The sequence below is a fragment of the Rhinopithecus roxellana genome, chromosome 1, assembly GCF_007565055.1.
Source record: "Rhinopithecus roxellana isolate Shanxi Qingling chromosome 1, ASM756505v1, whole genome shotgun sequence".
In the NCBI taxonomy this organism is placed as follows: domain Eukaryota; kingdom Metazoa; phylum Chordata; class Mammalia; order Primates; family Cercopithecidae; genus Rhinopithecus; species Rhinopithecus roxellana.
In genome coordinates, this window is record NC_044549.1 from 123376023 (window position 1) to 123395705 (window position 19683).

The following is a 19683-nucleotide window of genomic DNA, read 5'->3' on the forward strand; positions in this document are numbered from 1 at the left end:
AACTCTGTGTGTGTGTGTGTGTGTGTGTGTGTGTCTGTCTGTCTGTCTGTCTATCCATCCATCCATCCCAAATCTTATCTGTCTATGCCAAAGGCTAGAAGTCCTGTTCTGGATGAATTAGATGAGGAAGAAGTTGGAGGCAGGAAAACCAGTTAAAGAATTTTTTGCCTTGTTCAGGTGTGAGAAATGTTTGGGTCTGAATTGGAACTGTGACAATCAGAATGAGGAAGAGGGAAGATTTGAAAGATAGAGAATCTATAAACTTGTACTATGTGGGTGGGAAGAATGAGGAAAGACCATCAAAGATGGTTCTGAAGTTGGTAAGTTATATTGCTGAGTAAGCAACTGTGACATTATTAAAAATAGGAAAAACAGGAAAAGAAGCATCTTTGGAGTAGAAGATAATGAGTATCTTAAATATAGATCCTCAATAAGTATTTGAACAATAAATTAGTTTGGTTCAGTTAGTTCACCTTTAGCATGTATAATTTATGGTTTCTTATTAAGGCTGGTCTTCTGTAGCATTCTTCTGCTTGTTAGGAGATGTCATTAACATTTCAAAATATATAAAAAGCAATTTCTAAGTATAATTTTTAAACGGTTTGTTCTTGTTTTATATTTTCAGAGTGCACATTTGGCCATGATAGATACCCTCATGATGGCTTATACTGTAGAAATGGTCAGTATAGAAAAAGTAATTGCATGTGCTCAGCAGTATTCAGCCTTTTTTCAAGCCACGGATCTGCCCTATGATATCGAGGATGCTGTCATGTACTGGATAAATAAGGTAGGATTATACTCACTTGAGTAAATTGCATCTCATAGCCAGAAAACGTGAAATTCTAAATTATACATTGCCACTTCATTACTCTTTTTGTTTCAAATCAGAGTGCAAACTTAAGTTGTAAAATATACTTAAATTTTTTTATTAAAAAAGCTTAAAATGATGCAAATAGATTTCTGTATACTCAGCAATATTTATAATTACTCTTTTTTTTTTTTTGAGAAGTAGTCTCGTTCTGTCACCCAGGCTAGTGGCTCACTGCAACCTCTGCCTTTCAGGTTCTAGCAATTCTCATGCCTTGGCCTCCCAAGTAGCTGGGATTACAGGCATTTGCCACGACACCCGGCTAATTTTTGTATTTTTAGTGGAGACGGGGTTTACACTATGTTGGCCAGGCTGGTCTCGAACTCCTGGCCTCAAGTGATCTACCCACCTCGGCCTCCCAAAGTGCTGCGATTACAGGTGTGAGCCACCATGCCTGGCCAATATTTGTAATCATTTTTAATGATTAATCTAGTTCATACCAGGTTATGAAAAAATTCAGAACACTCCTAATAGTGAACTATACACAGTGGGTGTCAGTAAATATTTTTTGAATTCATTTCAAGAATGAAATAATTTTCTTACATTTCCGGTTAGAGGATTCTTAGGTTTGCTTGACCGAGTTGCACAAGATCGTATTGATTGTGGATTCCTCTTCTTGGAAATTTTTATGAAACCGTGATTTATGCTTTGAAGATGCTTAATTTGTCAGCTTATCACTCCCTTTGCCAATTTGAGTAGTTAATTTGTCTTGATCCACTTTCATTTACCACTGTCAGCCAAGAGAAAATTAAACCTTATCTGAAGACAAGCACTGAAAGTTATATTTCCAGGTATCTTTTCTTGAAAGCTGGCATGAAGCTTGCAATAAAAAGCTAAATGTAAAAAATACTATTACAGCTATCTTCATTATCCATAATATCAGTATCATTGTAGAAGGACTGCTTAATACTTTGCCTCTGGAGTTCCTTTATTTTTTCATCTTTAGTAATCTTTCCCCCACTCCTCCTTAGCTGTAGAAAATCACAGTCACATTCTAGACCTATTCATCTTGAGAAACTGTGCAACCTTCACATCCCATTACAGACTTCCCATTCTTGAACAATTTCTCCTATCTTCCTAACTCACTTGCTTTAAATATTAATTTAAAAATGCTCAACCTCATTATGACTTATAAACCATTGAGCCTATTAATTTCTCACAATCTTGTTGGACTTCATATTTGTCCATCTTGAACTTAGATTTTTTAAGTACCCTCAGTTCTTATATTTCCCCTTCCCTCCCTGTTACTCATTTGGTAACAGCTCAGATGGTTTAGCTCAGTTACGCATTTTATTTATAACCTGCACTTGCAGAGGCAAATATTGCTGGAGAAATTTACACAAGGAAGTTGGTTTCACTTTAAGTTCATAAGCACAAACTTCCACTGCCAGTCCAACAAATGTGTCCCTAAGTTTGCTTTCCCATGCTTCGTGACAACTGTTACCCATTTTCCTCTGATTCTCGAACCTTCTGTAACCCTTTCCCTACTACTGTCAGCTAAATTTGCCTCATATTTTCTTGAGACCAGAGATGGGAAGGCTTTAGATGGGAATTATCTTCCCTTTATACTAGCAAATCTGTAAACAGTTTTGGATCAGCACTCATTGCCTTTCTTTTGTCCTGCTGTTAGAATGAAGAATTTCCCCCTTCACATCAAATGTGAGTTCTCCACTACTTGCTCTAGAACTTTCTTCCCTTTTTCATGGTCATTGGTCGTCTATTTCAGTTCTTAGATTTTAATGTACATAAAAATCACCTGGTGTATTAGTCCATTTTCTTCTTATAACAGAATACCTGGGCCGGGCACAGTGGCTCACGCCTGTAATCCCAGCACTTTGGGAGGCCGAGGCAGGTGGGAGGTCAGGAGTTCAAGACCAGCCTGGCCAATATGGCGAAACCCTGTCTCTACTAAAAATACAAAAATTAGAGCTGCACATGGTGGCGGATGCCTGTAATCCCAGCTACTCGGGAGGCTGAGGCAGAGAATCACTTGAACCTGGGAGGCGGAGGTTGCAGTGAGCCGAGATTGTGCCAGTGCACTCCAGCCTGGATGACAGTGAGATCCTCTCAAAAAAAAAAAAAAAATAATAATAATAATAACAATAATAGAATACCTGAAACTGGGTGATTTATAATGAAAAGGAATTTATTTCTTATAGCTATGGAGGCTAAGAAATCCCAGGTGAAGAGGCCACTAGTGAGAGCCTTCTTGCTAAGTGGGGGCTCTGCAGAGTCCTGAGGCAGCACAGGGAATCACATGTTTGAGCATGTTAGCTCAGCTCTGTCTTCCCTGTCTTATAAAGCTGCTAGCGATAGCCCGTTGATCCACTGATCTGTGAATTGGGTCGGCTCTCATAAGCCAGTCACCTCTTAAAGGTCCCACCTTTCAGTACTGCCACAGTGCAGATTAAGTTTCTACATGAATTTCAGAGGGGGGCAAATATTCAAACCATAAGAACCTGGGAACGTGTTAAAATGGCTGATCTGAATGGAGGTGTCTAGGGTGAAGCAGGAGAGGCTGCATTTCTAACAAGCTCCAGGTGATACTAATGCTGCTTGTCTGGGACCACACTGTTATTTGTTCACTCCCACATCGTCTGACTCTTGAAGCTCCCTATTGGATCATTCTCGTAAGAATACAGATTTGGGCCAGGTGTGGTGGCTCAAGCCTGTAATCCCAGCATTTTGGGAGGCCAGGGCAGGCGGATCAGCTGAGGTAGACAATTCAAGACTAGCCTGGCCAACATGGTGAAACCCCGTTCTACTGAAAATGTAGTAATAATTAGCTGGGTATGGTGGTGGGTACCTGTAATCCCAGCTACTTGGGAGGCTAAGGCAGGAGAATTGCTTGAACCTGGGAGGCAGAGGTTGCTGTGGGCCAAGGTGGTGCCATTGTACTTCAGCCTGGGTGACAGAGCAAGACTCCATCTCAAACCAAACAAACAAGCAAAAAAAGAATACAGACTTGGAGGCTGGGTGCAGCAACTCATGCCTCTAATCCCAGCACTTTGGGAGGCTGAGGCGGGTGGATCATCTCAGGTCAGGAGTCCAAGACCAGCCTGACCAACATGACGAAACTCTGTCTCTACTAAAAATACAGAAATTAGCTGGGCGTGGTGATGCGCACCTGTAGTCCCAGCTACTCGGGAGGCTGAGACAGGAGAACTGCTTGAACCTGGGAGGTGGAAGTTGCAGTGACTTGAGATTGCACCACTGCACTCCAGCCTGGGCAACACAGCAAGACTCCATCTCAAAAAAAAAACAAAACAAAACCAGACTTGCTCTAGTGTCTTCCATCCTAAGAAACAAAACTTCCCCATCCAAATACAAGCCTATTTCTCCATACAACAGAATCTCTCAAGAGTTGTTTGCTGTTTCTTTAGCCTACTTTTATCTCTCTCCCATACCCATTCCTACCCTGAAATTGTTCGTGAGTTGGTCAAAAAGGCAAATCTAATCAATAATTTTCTGTCCTTAATTTAAACTCAATTTGTACTTCTAAAGCTTGAACCACCTTTTTGAAGTTTCAGTGGAAAACCCAAGGTGTTTACCAAGCCCTCCTCTACTTGGTAGAATTTGAACACCAAACTCTGCCTCCCCTGTGGCGGCAATTTCTTTGGCTTCTCAGCAGTTGTCTTCTCCCTGCATTTCTTAAAATCTTTCCTACACATGCCCAGTCTAGGGCTCAGCCAAGAGTTGAGGGAAATTTATATGCAGATTTTAGGCCTCACCCATTACCCTTCCTACAATATTCCTCCTCAATATCCAGCTACTCTGGCAGTGCCAGATTTCTCCCTTGATTCCTCCTGCCAACTAGACTACAGTTTTCTCCTTGAGTTATGGTCACAGTGTACTGTTGAATTGAGGGTAAGGCCATATAAACATGGATTTCACTCAGTGTGTTTCTTTCTTTTTCTTTTCTTTTTTTTTTTTTTTTGAGACAGAGTCTCGCTCTGTCGCCCAGGCTGGAGTGCAGTGGCCGGATCTCAGCTCCCTGCAAGCTCCGCCTCCCGAGTTCACGCTATTCTCCTGCCTCAGCCTCCCGAGTAGCTGGGACTACAGGCGCCCGCCACCTCGCCCAGCTAGTTTTTTGTATTTTTAGTAGAGACGGGGTTTCACTGTGTTAGCCAGGATGGTCTTGATCTCCTGACCTCGTGATCCGCCCGTCTCGGCCTCCCAAAGTGCTGGGATTACAGGCTTGAGCCACCGCGCCCGGCCTTTTCTTTTTCAAAGTTGAATTCTTTCTTGCTTCTACTTGCTCTTGGTTGCTCACCAGTACCTCCAACAGGTGCTTTATATATTTTGTCCAGAGTTTATAATTGCTCTCTACAGGGCTTAGTGTGATGCATACTATTCTACTACTACCAGAACCAGAATTCTAAAAGTATCTTTTTATAGTGCAGCTTGGATCAGGCCATTCTTTTGCTCAAAACTCTTCAGTGCTTCACTTTACCCTTAAAATAAAATGTAAAATTTATCATGGCCTGCAAGGTACCACCTAATCTGACCCTGTGTACTCCATGCTAGGCTCATGGCCACTGTTCCCCTTTCTCACTTACTTGACTTCATTCCTGCTATATGCCCTTTCTCACCTCTGAACCATTGAACCTCGTGTTTCCTATTCCTGGGCAGCTCAGCTGGGAGCTGGCTTAGTGCTTCTGCTCTCCATCGGCTTGGATAGCACTTTTTCCTGACAACCTTATCTAAATGAAGTGCCTCTGTCAACCCTTGTTTTCTATACTCTAACACTCTACCTTTTTTCTTTCATAGCACTTTTCAGACTAATTACTTTTTTAATCATTTAATTATTTAAAATCCGTCTTCCTAACTAGAATAGTCTATGTGAGGACAGGTACAATGAACTTTTTATTTCTAGTGCCTACGATGACCTTCTTTCTTCTTTTCAGTTTTAGTGTCTAGACTAGCACGGTGTTTGACAAAGAGATTATATTTAATAAACACTAACTAAATTAATAAAGAGAAGAGATAGTTAAAGCCTTTGAATTAAGCTAGGCACTTTAGAACTTTGGAAATCTACACAAAATTAAGGAAATCACTTACCTAGGAATGTTCATCCCCTTTATTGCAGTCATATCCATCTTATTCCATTTTCAAATTCGGTTTAAAACAATTTGATTCAACCTGAACTGCAGTGTATTTTTTCCCTTGATCCATTCTACTAGCCTCAGCATTATTTTTTATTCTCGCATTATGACTTCACCCTTACCTCTCAGATTTAGTATATGTTTTCTCCTTCTGGCTCTTGTTTTGGCTCATCCTAACCCAGTTGCCTTTTTTCCTGGATAATGCATCCACAAGTATAAAAAAACCTACCAAAGAAAAATGGCAATAACATGGCTAAAATAATTATCAACATAGTGGCTAAAATGAATTTAAACTTAATAAAGCAAAATCACAGAAGACAAGATTATATTGGGTGATTGAATCATGCAGAGGTACACAAAAATCATGAATATATTTAACCTTGTATTATTTGGCTCTAGCTCTGTTTCAGATCTCATTTTGTGACTTCTTTGGGTTCACTGTGTCATTCTGTTACTTAAACACGCAAGCATTTTTACTACCCCAGGGCTTTTGCTTATGTTTTTCATTCTCTCTCTGGAATGCTGTTTTCTCTACTTTTTCCATAGCCAACTTGTTCTCTTTAAGATCTCAGCTTAAAGTTACTTCTTAAAGAAATTGTCTTTGTCTGTTTGGGTTGCTCTAACAAAATGCCTTAGTCTGGGTAATTTATAAACAACAGAAATCCATTGCTCGTAGTTCTGAAAGCTGGGAATTCCCAGATCAAGGTGCCAGCAGATTCAGTTTTTGGTGAGGACTTGCTCTCTGCTTCAGAATGCCTGCTTCTTGTTGTGTCCTCACATGGCCAAAAGGCCACTGTGCTCCTTCAACCCCCTTTATAAAGGAACCAACCCCATCCATACACAAGGGCAGAGTCTCATGACTTAATCATGCCCCAAAAGGCTCCACCTCTTAATATTAACACATTGGGGATTAAGTTTCAAATATGAACTCTGGGGGGCAAACATTTAGACCAAAGCAAAGGCCTTGTCTGATATAACCATCTTTTCTAAAACAGGTCTTCCTGCTCTCATTATTTTCTACTCACATTTTAATTTATTTATAGCATTTACAAATGGTTTTCCTATCTCCCCTGCTTCATGAGGACAGGAATCATCTTGGCTTTGTACTCCATTGTATACCTAGCCTCTTAATACAGTACCTGGCACATAACTGACATTCAGTAGATATCTGTTGAATGTGCAAATAAATGAGTGAATGGTGGTTTAAAATGTTAATTTGTGACCACTTTGCTTTTTGGACAGAATCAGATAAAAAACCTCTTTAAAAATGAAGATATTTCCTCAATAGGGAAAAAAATAAAAACAAGGATATTTCCAAACTGGCAGATCAATTACGACTACCTGACAATGAATTAGAAAGTGTTTGTTTTTTAACTTAAAGGGAATGAGGCTGGGTGTGGTGGCTCATGCCTGTAATCCCACCGCTTTGGGAGGCTGAGGCAGGTGGATAGCTTGAGTCCAAGAGTTTAAGACCAATCTGGGGAACAAGGTGAAATCCTGTCTCTACCAAAAACAAAACAAAACAAAACAAAAAACAAAAATTAGCCAAGCATGGTGGTGCATGCCTGTGGTCCCAGCTATTCGAGAGGCCGAGACAGGAGGATTGCTTGAGCCCAGGAGGCAAAGGTTGTAGTAAGCCAACATCACGCCACTGTACTTCAGCCTGGCTGACAGATTGAGACTGTCTCTCTAAAAAAGTTGGGAGTGGAGGGTGTGGGGAATGAAAATACTACAAAACAAATCAACAGAAAACATTATAAACTTTACCAGGATTTGGTCCCGTTTTCCTCCCCTCCCCCAATTGGTAAAGAGACCAAAATGCTTAAAGATACATGGGTGTTATAAAACTGCTTTGTAACACTGTATATTACCATGATGGAAAATATGGGGCTGGGCACGGTGGCTCACGCCTGTAATCCCAGCACATTGGGAGGCCGAGGCAGGCGGATCACCTGAGGTCAGGAGTTTGAGACCAGCCTGGTCAACATTGTGAAACCCCATCTCTACTAAAAATATTTTAAAAATTAGCTGGGTGTGACGGTGGGTGCCTGTAATCTCAGTTACTCGGGAGGTTGAGGCAAGAGAATTGCTTGAACCCAGGAGACGGAGGTTGCATTGAACTGACACGGTGCCACAGCACTCCAGCCTGGGCAACAGAGTGAGACTCCGTCTCAAAAAAAAAAAAGAAGAAGAAAATATGAATGATTTTGTTAACATGTCAGACTAAAACTACAACTCTTCCTGTTAGGAACACCTAAACATGCTTGATAAATATAATTAGAAAATTTATACTGCAGAGTTGAGTTTAAAGGAAGAAAAGGGAATTCTCAGGTGCCAGAAACAAAGTGGGGACTGAAAGTTTGGTGGCTAATGGCATTAATATTTTCTACAGTGCCATAATTAATAAATTTGCACTTTTATTGATTGTTACTAGAGTGACCTTAAAATCATTAACTCAAAATCCAAAATAAAGTCTTCTCAAGATATAATTTATGCACCATGTACTTTTTTTTTTTTTTTTAACTGTTTTTGGATTATGGACTGCGTGAATAATCTGATGAGAGAGAAATTAAGCTCTCTCCCCAAAAAGTTTTCATATGCAAAAATTTTGCATGTGTTTTAACTGTGGCATTATGACTGCCCTAAACTCCCCCATGATCATGGACATGTCAGAAATCACACCTGAAGAACTTGATTGACAGTGTTATTTATTGATAATAACAACATTAACTTTAGGGAAAATAACTTTCATTTGCTAGTTCTAAAATCGATTGTAAAATTTTTACTTGATGTTATTTTGCTTCCTAAGCATTAAAACTGACATTACCGAGTACCTTTTTTTCCCTAGCACCCCAACCAGTTTCTGACATACAGTATCTGCTCAACAACTATTTGATAAATTAATGAATTCTAGATTATCAAATAAGTACCCATAAACAATTTTTTTCTGGTTGTGAAGCTGCAATTTTCTTTATTTGAGTGAGACTGATATTTGACATCAGGGCTCTGATTATAGGCATCTTAATGTGTGTTATTTTATTGTTATATTTGAAATAAATTTAAAAAAATACAAATTCAAACTGATATTTTTATATTTTAAGGTAAATGAACATTTGAAAGACATAATGGAACAAGAACAAAAACTGAAAGAACATCACACAGTTGAAGCTCCAGGAGGTCAAAAGGTATATATTTCAAACACAAAAGGTGCCTTTGTGAGACCGTATATATGTTCACATATTTGTATTATTTTGGGAAATGTTAATAGTTGTGTTTATTAAATTATTTTTTAGTGGTGTTAACTGTACCCTAGAAAGCCATGCTGTAAACACTAAGTAAAGAGAAGTACAAAGTGAAGGTTAATTGGATGATGGTATTTGTAAAAAAAATGTATTAATGACTAGAACTCAGTTCTGAGGTTCTTTTGTCAAAAATAGCAGTTTGCCTTTCTTTGGTAAAATGTATAAAACAACAAGAAAACAATTTTAAATGTTCAGCCTTTATAATGACTTGCAGCAAGACCAACATTTGCCAACATTTAAAACAATATTCCCAGAATTTCACTGGGCGTGATGGCTCACCTATAATACCAGCACTTTGGGAGGCCGAGGCAGGCGGATCATGAGGTCAGGAGTTCGAAACCAGCCTGACCAACATGATGAACCCTGTCTCTACTAAAAATACAAAAATTAGCTGGGCATGGTGGCGTACACCTGTAATCTCAGCCACTCAGGAGGCCGAGGCAGGAGAATCGCTTAAACCCAGGAGGCAGAGTTTGCAGTGAGCCGAGATCACGCCACTGCACTCCAACCTGGGCAACAGAGCGAGACTCCATCTCAAAATATATATATATATTCAAAATATACAGTATGGTTATTCTGTGAAGAAAGAGGAAACATTAACATGGATTTATTCTTTTAAAACTCTCAGTCTTTTAGAGTTTTCTTCTCTGATTTAGTTGTGTGTTTGTCATATGCTAAGACCACAAGTATATTTTCTATGATATAGTATATCTTATGTCTTTTAAAATGTATTGTAATTGGAACCTTTTAAACATGTTGTATAGTATTAGAATTGAGGTATAATAAATTGTAATAATTCAGAAACCTTATTCTCCATTTGGATTACAGTTTCTTCATTATTATACAGTATTTCTATTATTTTGAGCTTATTCTTATTCCATTAGTCACTGATCTCTCCGTAAAAAGAGAAAGAAAAAAGGAAGGAAAAGGGAAGCTATTCTGTCTCTTATCAACTTCAATAGAAAAATCTTGTGGAGGACCATGTACAATTTTGTCTGATTTTGATGTTTTGGGATCACAATGCTTTCCCCCATCTGGTTTACTGACTGGCTCCTGAAAATACGATTTGTGCTTAATCCTTCATCCTAACTGTTGAGGTCCTTTCCCCTAAAGGTAGATTGGAAGGGATTCTCCTTTTTTCCCATCACCCCAGATTATGTTTCATTTCCCTGCTGCCAGCCAATTTCTGTTCTTGCCTCCTCCCTGTTACGTCCCACAGTCTTTTCTTGTCAGCTTCCTTCCCTTTCTCTTTTTCTTATCATAGGAGCTGAAACTTCTGCCTTGCAGATACAAATAATCCTGCCCCTCAATTTTGCTCCTGGCTTTTATCAGTAATAAGGTTGAGGTGGCATCATTCTGAGTTATAACACTAATGAAATTTCTCTGTAGAAATCTTCTGTATTATATATAATGGTTAAATTCTGTAGTATTGCATATACATTTTGAACCAAATGGGGATTTTATATGATGGCAGAGGGCCCAGTAAACATTTTTTTAATGAAAAAAAAAAAAAATGCCATTTGTATTTCAAATAACCAAGTAAAGTGATCTTGGAGAAAAACTGTTTGGAATCTAGACACTATTGTATTACATGGCTTTTACTTTTTCACAGCACTCCATGCAGTTGCACATATTAACTGTACAACTAGTATCTGTTGAATGAGTGACTGAGTGAATAAAGAAATGATTGTGCAATTAATTTTTAAATATTTGATTAGTATACATTTTTAGTTTAGCATATACATAGCATTTACCCCTTCATTTTCAAATGAATTTTATCCTTTTTCTCCCATTGTTTTTGAAAATTGAATCTTTGTGAAAATAAGAGTTAATTTAACATATCTTACTGTAGGTTCAGGTGTTGTCATTATGAAGAAACACACTATCACAGAATAAACTAGGGAAAGGAATCTTGCTCTGTTACCTAACAATGGAGTTTTTGGCATTTGAACTATGTACTTGGTTTGGCTGGAAATATTATCATTCCAATCTTGGTTTTTAACTCTGTAAAAGCAAAATTCATGCTCCTTTTCTTCTTTTACAAATGAGAGAGAAGATGACTTGCTCTTTCTTATTACTATACATTTGGTAAGAAGTTGCCACTCTTTCCATCTACTTCCGTCAGCTTTTCTAGTGACGTGTACACAGCAGCCTAGCCCTGTTACCTATTGCTTGTCCAGCTATAGACAAAGCCCATGGTATTGGATAATAACATATCTTACCTTTTGTCCTTGCCCAACTACTCTTAAGTCAGATGTCCAGTAGAATTTGTTTTATGAAATATCTTTTTATAATCATATTCTTGGTAAAATATATGCACATGTTGAAGGATACTTGTACTATAAATTGTGAGGGTGGGACTGAAATGAAAGATGTCAAAGGTATTTCTTTACGATATTAGATCCTCCAATGATGTATTTCTGATCATTGGATTGGGTGGTATCCTAAGAGAAAGGCATTTTAAATAGTGTCATGTCCTAGGAAAATGTTTTGTTTAAACAGTTTACTAAAGTTATTTTCTCTTTTTTTCCCAAGTTGCTCGTTTTGCTTCTAATACTTCTTTTGACTGTAAAATAGTGTGCCCAATTAAATTTGAATGCCAGAGAAACAACAAATAACTTTTTAAAATAAGTTGCACAGGTGTCTTGTATTGTGTGAGCATCTTGTGTATATTTGCTAAATTTGGAAGCCGTACTTGAATGATTTCTGAAGTTTATAGCCAAGATGACATTAAGTGCAACATTGATTCTCTTGAAGAGTTTGTATAAAGTACTATGGTAAAATGAGTATTGCACATAAAGTCAGGCTAGTTCTGCTGCTAAATAGCTTCATGATGTTTACAAAGGCACTTGACCTCTCTGGGCCTTATTTTGTTTCGTTTTGTTTTGTTTTTAATCTGTAAAAAGTAAAAGGTTGGATTAATCGGTTTCTTAATTCTGTAATTAAAAAGATGCTCAGTTTTTCCCTTCTCAATATGTTAATAAACATAAGAGAAAAAAACAAAAGGTTGGTGAAAATAGTAAATAGTTATCATAGACTTTTCTATATGTATATTACTAGTAGATTTATGCTAACTGTATGCATGAAATATCTAGGAATACCTTCTAGAAGATGTGGGACTTTAACAGGGCCTTAGTAGATTTCATGATACTAGGTCATAGGGAACAATTTAAGTAGAGACACTAAGTTGCAAGTGAAGGCACTTGTGGGAATTACTGAGTGGATGAATTTGGCAGAATCAGTTTTGAAAGAGCTATGAATTCATGCGTTTGTATTCTAATACTAACTATATAGAGAATGAAGTTTAATGTTTCTCAATTTTTTTTTTTTTTTTTTTTTTTGGGAGACAGAGTCTTGCTCCGTCACTCAGGCTGGAAGGCAGAGGCATGATCTCAGCTCACTGCAACCTCAGCCTCCTGGGTTCAAGCAATTCTTGTGCTTCAGCCTCCCCAGTAGCTGGGATTACAGGCGTGCACCACCACGCCCAGCTAGTTTTTGTGTGTGTGTATTTTTAGCGGAGATGGCATTCGCCATGTTGGCCAGGCTGGTCTTGAACTCCCGACTTGAGGTGATTGCCCGCTTTGGCTTCCCAAAGTGCTGGGATTATAGGTATGAGACACCACCGCAGCCAATGGTTCTCAAAGTATTAAAGATACATGTTTACTCAGTGTGGAATTTGCTACTTTTTAAAAAGAAATATTTGTGAGGTATTTTACAAGGGAGTAGGAAGTAGATGAAGGAATTACCTTTGGAGAAAAGACATGCACAGAACTCTAATTGCTTTTCACTTTAAGGAGTATCTCAATATAGACTACACTTTCCCCCTGTGAGAGAGTAGGTAAATGCTTATACCTCTTTGCCTGATTACTTCAGCCCTTATGAATTTCTCCCTTGACTAAAATTCCTTAACAGTTAAAAACTATAACCCACTTTTTTCTCCCTCAAATGCTGTTTCTTCAAATAGTACTATTTGAGAGGAGGGCTCTGAAGTAAAATACATTTGGGAAATGCTGCCTAGTCTGTGCAGCTTTAAGAATGTTGCAATCCATTGTAGTACATTAAAGGCCCAGTCAAAGAGACTGTCTAGTCATTTTCCAAACATTTTTTATCTTTGAACTATTTTATGAATGACTTTTACTAGCATCCCATAGAATTAGTGTTCTTCAGTGCACAATGTAGAAAACGATAATTTGTAACCTATAACTTTGCACTTAAGTTGTCTATTTAATATGTATATGAATATATAAAACATTTAATGTTCAAATACAGCACATCATTCTCAGATACATCATTTCATTTGACTCTTAGATTTACCTTGATTTCTTTTATACCATTATTTTAGTTAAGAAACTGTGAAGACATGGCCTGCCTAAATTAGATAATTTTTGTTTTGAATCCTACGTTTAAGATTCTGTTCTATAATTATAGATCTATCCATATGTAGGCTTCTTTTTTTTTTTTTTTTTTTTCCTTTTTGGAGACAAGGTCTCACTCTATTGCCCAGGCTGGAATAAAGTAGCGAGATCATGGCTCACTGTAGCCTCGATCTCCTGGGCTCAAGCAATCATCCCACCTCAGCCTCCTAACTACTTGGGACTACAGGCATGTGCCACCATGCCCATGTAATTTTTTTACTTTTTGTAGAGTCAAGGTCTCACCATGTTGCCCAGGCTGGTCTCAAGCTCCTAGCTCAAGCAATCCACCTGCCTTGGCCTCCTAAAGTGCTGGCGTTACAGGCACTTTGCCTGGCCAATGTGTAGGTTTCTGTGGTCAGTGCTAAATCATTTCTTATTCTTTTTTTTTTTTTTAATGTTTTTTATATTAATAGGGATAGGGTTTTGCCATGTTGGCCAGGCTGGTCTCAAACTCCTGGCCTCCAGTGATCCACCCACCTCGGCCTCCCGAAGTGCTGGGATTACACGTGTAAGCTGCCACACCTGGCCGTTTCTTTTTTTTAAATCTCTAATATCAACATACCATTTCTCTTTCATAATAGTTTACTTGCCCTTACAGGAAACACAACAACCTAGGGTATGTCCCTGTTCTATTATTAACTCATTTAGTGTAGTTAAGAGAACTTGGCATTTTAAACATTTTTTTGAATTCAGAGATAGTACCATGGTTTTAATCTTTACCTAAGAGTATGATAACCATTAGATTTCTCTTAACAGTTTTATAAATTAATAGTCTTGTGCATTTGGACACAAGACCCTATAAAGACTTGGATTGGTATAGATCTAATATAACTTTTAAAGAACTTTTATTTTATTTTGAAATAATTTCACCCTTACAAAAAGTTGCAGGAATAATAAAAAGAATTCTCTCGGCTGGGCGTGGTGGCTCAAGCCTGTAATCCCAGCACTTTGGGAGGCCGAGACGGGCGGATCACGAGGTCAGGAGATCGAGACCATCCTGGCTAACACGGTAAAATCCCGTCTCTACTAAAAAGTACAAAAAAAAAAAAAAAAAAAAACGAGCCGGGCGAGGTGGCGGGCGCCTGTAGTCCCAGCTACTGGGGAGGCTAAGGCTGGAGAATGGCATAAACCCGGGGGGCGGAGCTTGTAGTGAGCTGAGATCCGGCCACTGCACTCCAGCCCAGGCGACAGAGCGAGACTCCGTCTCAAAAAAAAAAAAAAAAAAAAAGAATTCTCTCAAACTCTATGTTCAGATTCATCAGTTTTTCAACAGTTTGCCACATTTCCTTTATCATTCTGTCTCCCTCTCTCTCAGTGTACACACACACACACACACACACACACACACACACACACACAAATTGTTCTACCACATTTGAAAGAAGGTTGCATATATCATGTCCCTTTACCCCTTAATACTTCAATGTCTGTTTCCTAAGAACAAGGCAATTCATTTCCATAACGACAGTACAGGTAATTTAATGTCAGTATAATACTTTATCATTTATGTTCTCATTTTATCATTAATTTATTTCGTTGTCATATCCCTAGTCTTCTTTAAACTGAAGCAGTTCTTTAGCTTTTCTTTTCTTCGTGGCCTTGATATTTTTGAAGAATCAGGCCGTTTTAATAGAACATTTCTCAATTTGGCTTTTTCTAATATTTCCTCATTATTAGATGAAGGTTATGCTTTTCAGGCTGGAATACTATGTAAATTGTGTCCTTATCACAATGTAATATCCAGAGGCACATGATATCCATTTACCCCTGCTAGATAATACTCATTTTGATCAGTTGGTTAAGATATTTTCTGGTTTCTTGACTGCAGGGTTACGGTAGTCCTCTTTTATCCTCAGAGGATATGTTCCAAGACCCCCAGTGCATACCTGAAACCTCGGATAGTACTGAACTCTATCTACACTATGTTTTTTCTTATACAGTAATGGGCAGGTAGCATATACAGCATGGAGTGCTGGACAGAGGTATGATTCCTTTCCCAGACTGTATGGAATAGGACAGCATGTGGTTTTATCACACTACTCAGAACAACATGCAATTTAAAACTTATGAGTTATTTATTTCTGGAATTTTTCATTCGTATTTTCAGACAGTGACTGTGAATAACTGCAGATAGCAAAACTATGGGCAAGGGGGGACAGCTATATTATGTTTCCTTTTTAATAGGTAATTTGAGAGGAGTTACTCTACTGCAGGAAATAGCCTGTCTTTCTTGAAAGTTTCCCCTCATCCAAGATTTAGCATTCATTGAATATATCTACCTGAATTAATTTTACTATGATGGTCACAAATTTGTAATTTTCTAACCCCTTCATTTATTCCATATTTATTACTTAGCATTCTGTTATAAGCAAGTTTGTCCTCTTCCACCCATCTACCTGTCTATATAGCATTTCTCTACTATCTGAATGAGCTAATGGATATATAATGGGTTATAATCAGTTTTTGTCCATATGTATTTACTTTTAAAATTATTACAAAGTTATTTTAGATTTACAGGAAAGTTTCAAAGATAGTACAACTTCACCCAGTTTTCTCTAATGTTAACATCTTACATAATTGGAGCCCATTTGTGAACAGTAAGAAAGTAACATTGGTACGTTATTATTGAGTACACTACAGACTTTAAATTATTTAGATCCTACTAGTTTTCCACTGATGTCCTTTTTAAATATTTGTCAGGCGTTTTGTAGTGTTCTTCAATTTGGGTTTGTCTGATGTTTCTCATGGTGAGGCTGGAGTTAAAAGTTTTTTGAGAAGACTACCAGAGAGGTCATGTATCATATCATATATTGTATCATGGGGTACATGATAAGAACATGATTTATCACTGATGATATTAACTGTGATCCCTTGGTTAAGGTAGTGTTTGTCAGGTTTCTCCATTATAAATTTACTGGTTTTCCCTTCTTATTTTTGGAAGTGGGCCACCAGCTGCATCCTGCACTCTAAAGGAGGGAAATTAAGCTGACTCCCTGAAAGTTCAGGAGAATGCCCACATATACTATTGGGGATTCTTCTGTAAGGAAGATTTGTGTCTGCTTCCCCATCTTTTTTTTTAAACTTTTATTTATTTATTTATTTTGAGACAGAGTCTTGCTCTTGTCGCCCGGGCTGGAGTGCCATAGCGCGATCTCAGCTCACTGCAAACTCCGCCTCCCGAGTTCACACCATTCTCCTTCCTCAGCCTCCCGAGTAGCTGGGACAAAGGTGCCCACCACCTCTCCCGGCTAGTTTTTTTGTATATTTAGTAGAGACGGGGTTTCACCGTGTTAGCCAGGATGGTCTCGATCTCCTGACCTCGTGATCCACCCTCGGCCTCCCAAAGTGCTGGGATTACAGGCGTGAGCCACTGCGCCCGGCCCATTTATTTTTTATATTCAATCATTTATTTATATCAGTATGGACTCAGGTATACTTATTAATATTTTATACTTTGGGTTATAATCTAATACTGCATTATTTTGTTGCTCACAATTTTACAGCATCAGCCATTGAGAGCTTTTTGGGGTTGGCTTTGGTATCTCTTGGATATGCCCCAAGCCTTTTGTTTTTTGAGCACTTCCTTACTTTCTGGCACTACAGGATGCTCCAGGCTCATCTCGTTCGTTCCTTGACCTAAAATTAGCTATTTCTTTATTTTGATGCTAAAGTGGTCTCGGATTTGGCCAACGGGAGTCCCTTCAGACTGACTCCTGTGCTTTTGATATGCCCCCATTCATCTGTCTCTCTCTTTTCTTTTTTTTCTTTTTGCCCCTCCTTACTTAATTTCTGGCTCAACAAGATGTTTCAGATTCATTTTGTAGTTTACTTGCCATAATCCTGAAATCAGCCATTTCTTCAATAAGTCTTAATTCTTTTTTATGGAAAACAGTATTTAGCAACTGTAAAATCCGGGCACTAAGTGGCTAATTGCTACATGAATATCATTACTTCTAGGCCCTATTTCAGTAGATAGAGTTCAGAAATAAAATTTTAAAAATACACAAACATGAGTTCATATATAAACCTCCAATTCCAATCAAACTCCACAGCGTTCTTCCTGGCTTCCCCTATTCCACACGGGACTTCCCCTTCCACAGTGAGAACTCAGACTCCCAAGAGCATTAATGTGTTTTACTTATTTGCTCAATCCTACAATACATATACAGTAGTTTCAGAATTGTTATACCAATATGAAACATAAACCTACTGGCCGGGTGTGGTGGCTCATGCCTATAATCCCAGCACTTTGGGAGGCTGAGGCAGGTGGATCACTTAAGGTCAGAAGTTCGAGACCAGTCTGGCCAACATGGTGAATCCCATCTCTACCAAAAATACAAAAATTAGCCAGGTCTGTTGGCATGCACCCATAATCCCAGCTACTTGGGAGGCTGAGGCAGGAGAATTGCTTGAGCCTGGGAGACGGAGTTTGCAGTGAGCCGAGATCGTGCCAGTGTACTCCAGCCTAGGTGACAGAGTGAGACTCTGTCTCAAAAAAAAAAATTTTTTTTAATTTTTAAAAACTTAAGATTTGTTTGCAATTTTTTTTTTAGACTAATAGTATATAGTCAAACTACTGTGTTCTTAAGTGGTTTCCCTCTGCCCCCACCTTCATTGTGGTTATATTATTCCTTTGAAATACATTTGTGTTAACTGGTTTCTGTATTCATTCCATTTTAGTGATCTTTTTTGACACCATCCTTGTTAACTTTTGTTTTTTGACTATGTAGAACATTGACATCATTCCAAAAATCAGAACTACATAAATGGTATACTCAGAGAAGTATTACTCCCTTCCCTATCTCTTCTACCCCTTACTTATTCCACATGTACTCCCCACCAGCCCTTCTAAATGGACCAAGCACATATGTGCATGTTTGTTTCTCCTCCTTTCTAACACAAAACATAACTTATTCTTTTGCAGTTTGCTCTTTTCAGTAACTGTATATCCTGGAAATCATTCAGTACAGTCCCTAGAGATCTTTTCTTTTCTTTCTTCTTCTTCTTCTTTTTTTTTTTTTTTTTTTGACAGAGTCTCGCTCTGTCACCCAGGCTGGAGTGCAGTGGCACAATCGTGGCTCACTGCAACCTCTGCCTCCCAGGTTCAAGCCATTCTTCTGCCTCAGCTTCTGGAGTAACTGGGACTACAGGTGAGTGCCACCACACTTGGCTAATCTTTGTATTTTTTTTAGTAGAGGTGGGGTTTCACCATATTGGTCAGGCTGGTCTCGATCTCCTGACCACATGATCTACCCGCCTTGGCCTCCCAAAGTGCTGGGATTACAGATGTGAGCTACCATGCCCAGCCTATCATTATTTCTTAAAGCAGCATAGTGCTCCCTTGTGAATATGTGCCATAGTTTCTTCAACTACATACCTATGTGTAGGCATTTAAGTAGTTTCCAGTGTCTTGCTATTGCAGATTGTGCTGCACAGAATAATGTTATATGTGGCCTTTTGTATTTTGGATATGTATTTTCAAGGTACATTTCCTAGAAGTTGGACTGCTAGATTGAGGGGTAAATGTATACTGTATGTAGCTTTGTTAAATATTGACAAAATCCCCTCCAAAAGAGTTTGTACCATTTTATATTCCATCAGCTATTCTACACAACTTTTGGATCTACAACAGCTAAGAGATTAAGTCTAGTGGTTGGGCGTGGTGGCTCACACTTGTAATCCCAGCACTTTGGGAGGCCTAGGTGGGAGGTTCACTTGAGGTCAGGAGTTCAAGACCAGCCTGGCCAACATGGTGAAACCCCATCTCTACCAAAAAATACAAAAATTAGCCAGGTATGGTGGTGCATGCCTGTTGTCCCAGCTACTTGGGAGGCTGAGGTGGGAGAATCGCTTGAACCTGGGACGCGGAGGTTGCAGTGAGCTGAGATAGCTCCACTGCCCTCCACCCTGGGTGACAGGGGGGGACTGTCTCAAAAAAAAAAAAAAAAAAGAAGATTAAATCTAACAAGTTAACAAGTCATGCAGTGGCAAGT

The 19683-nt window shown here is 38.7% G+C and overlaps 1 protein-coding gene across 1 annotated transcript in view; it reads left to right on the plus strand.

Moving 5' to 3' along the window:
* CAMSAP2 (calmodulin regulated spectrin associated protein family member 2) overlaps positions 1 to 19683 on the plus strand; it is a 119557-nt gene that overhangs the window by 69113 nt on the left and 30761 nt on the right. Inside the window, 2 exon segments of the mRNA XM_010362669.2 lie at positions 626 to 787; positions 9075 to 9158. Coding sequence (XP_010360971.2) covers positions 626 to 787; positions 9075 to 9158 — 246 coding nt within the window.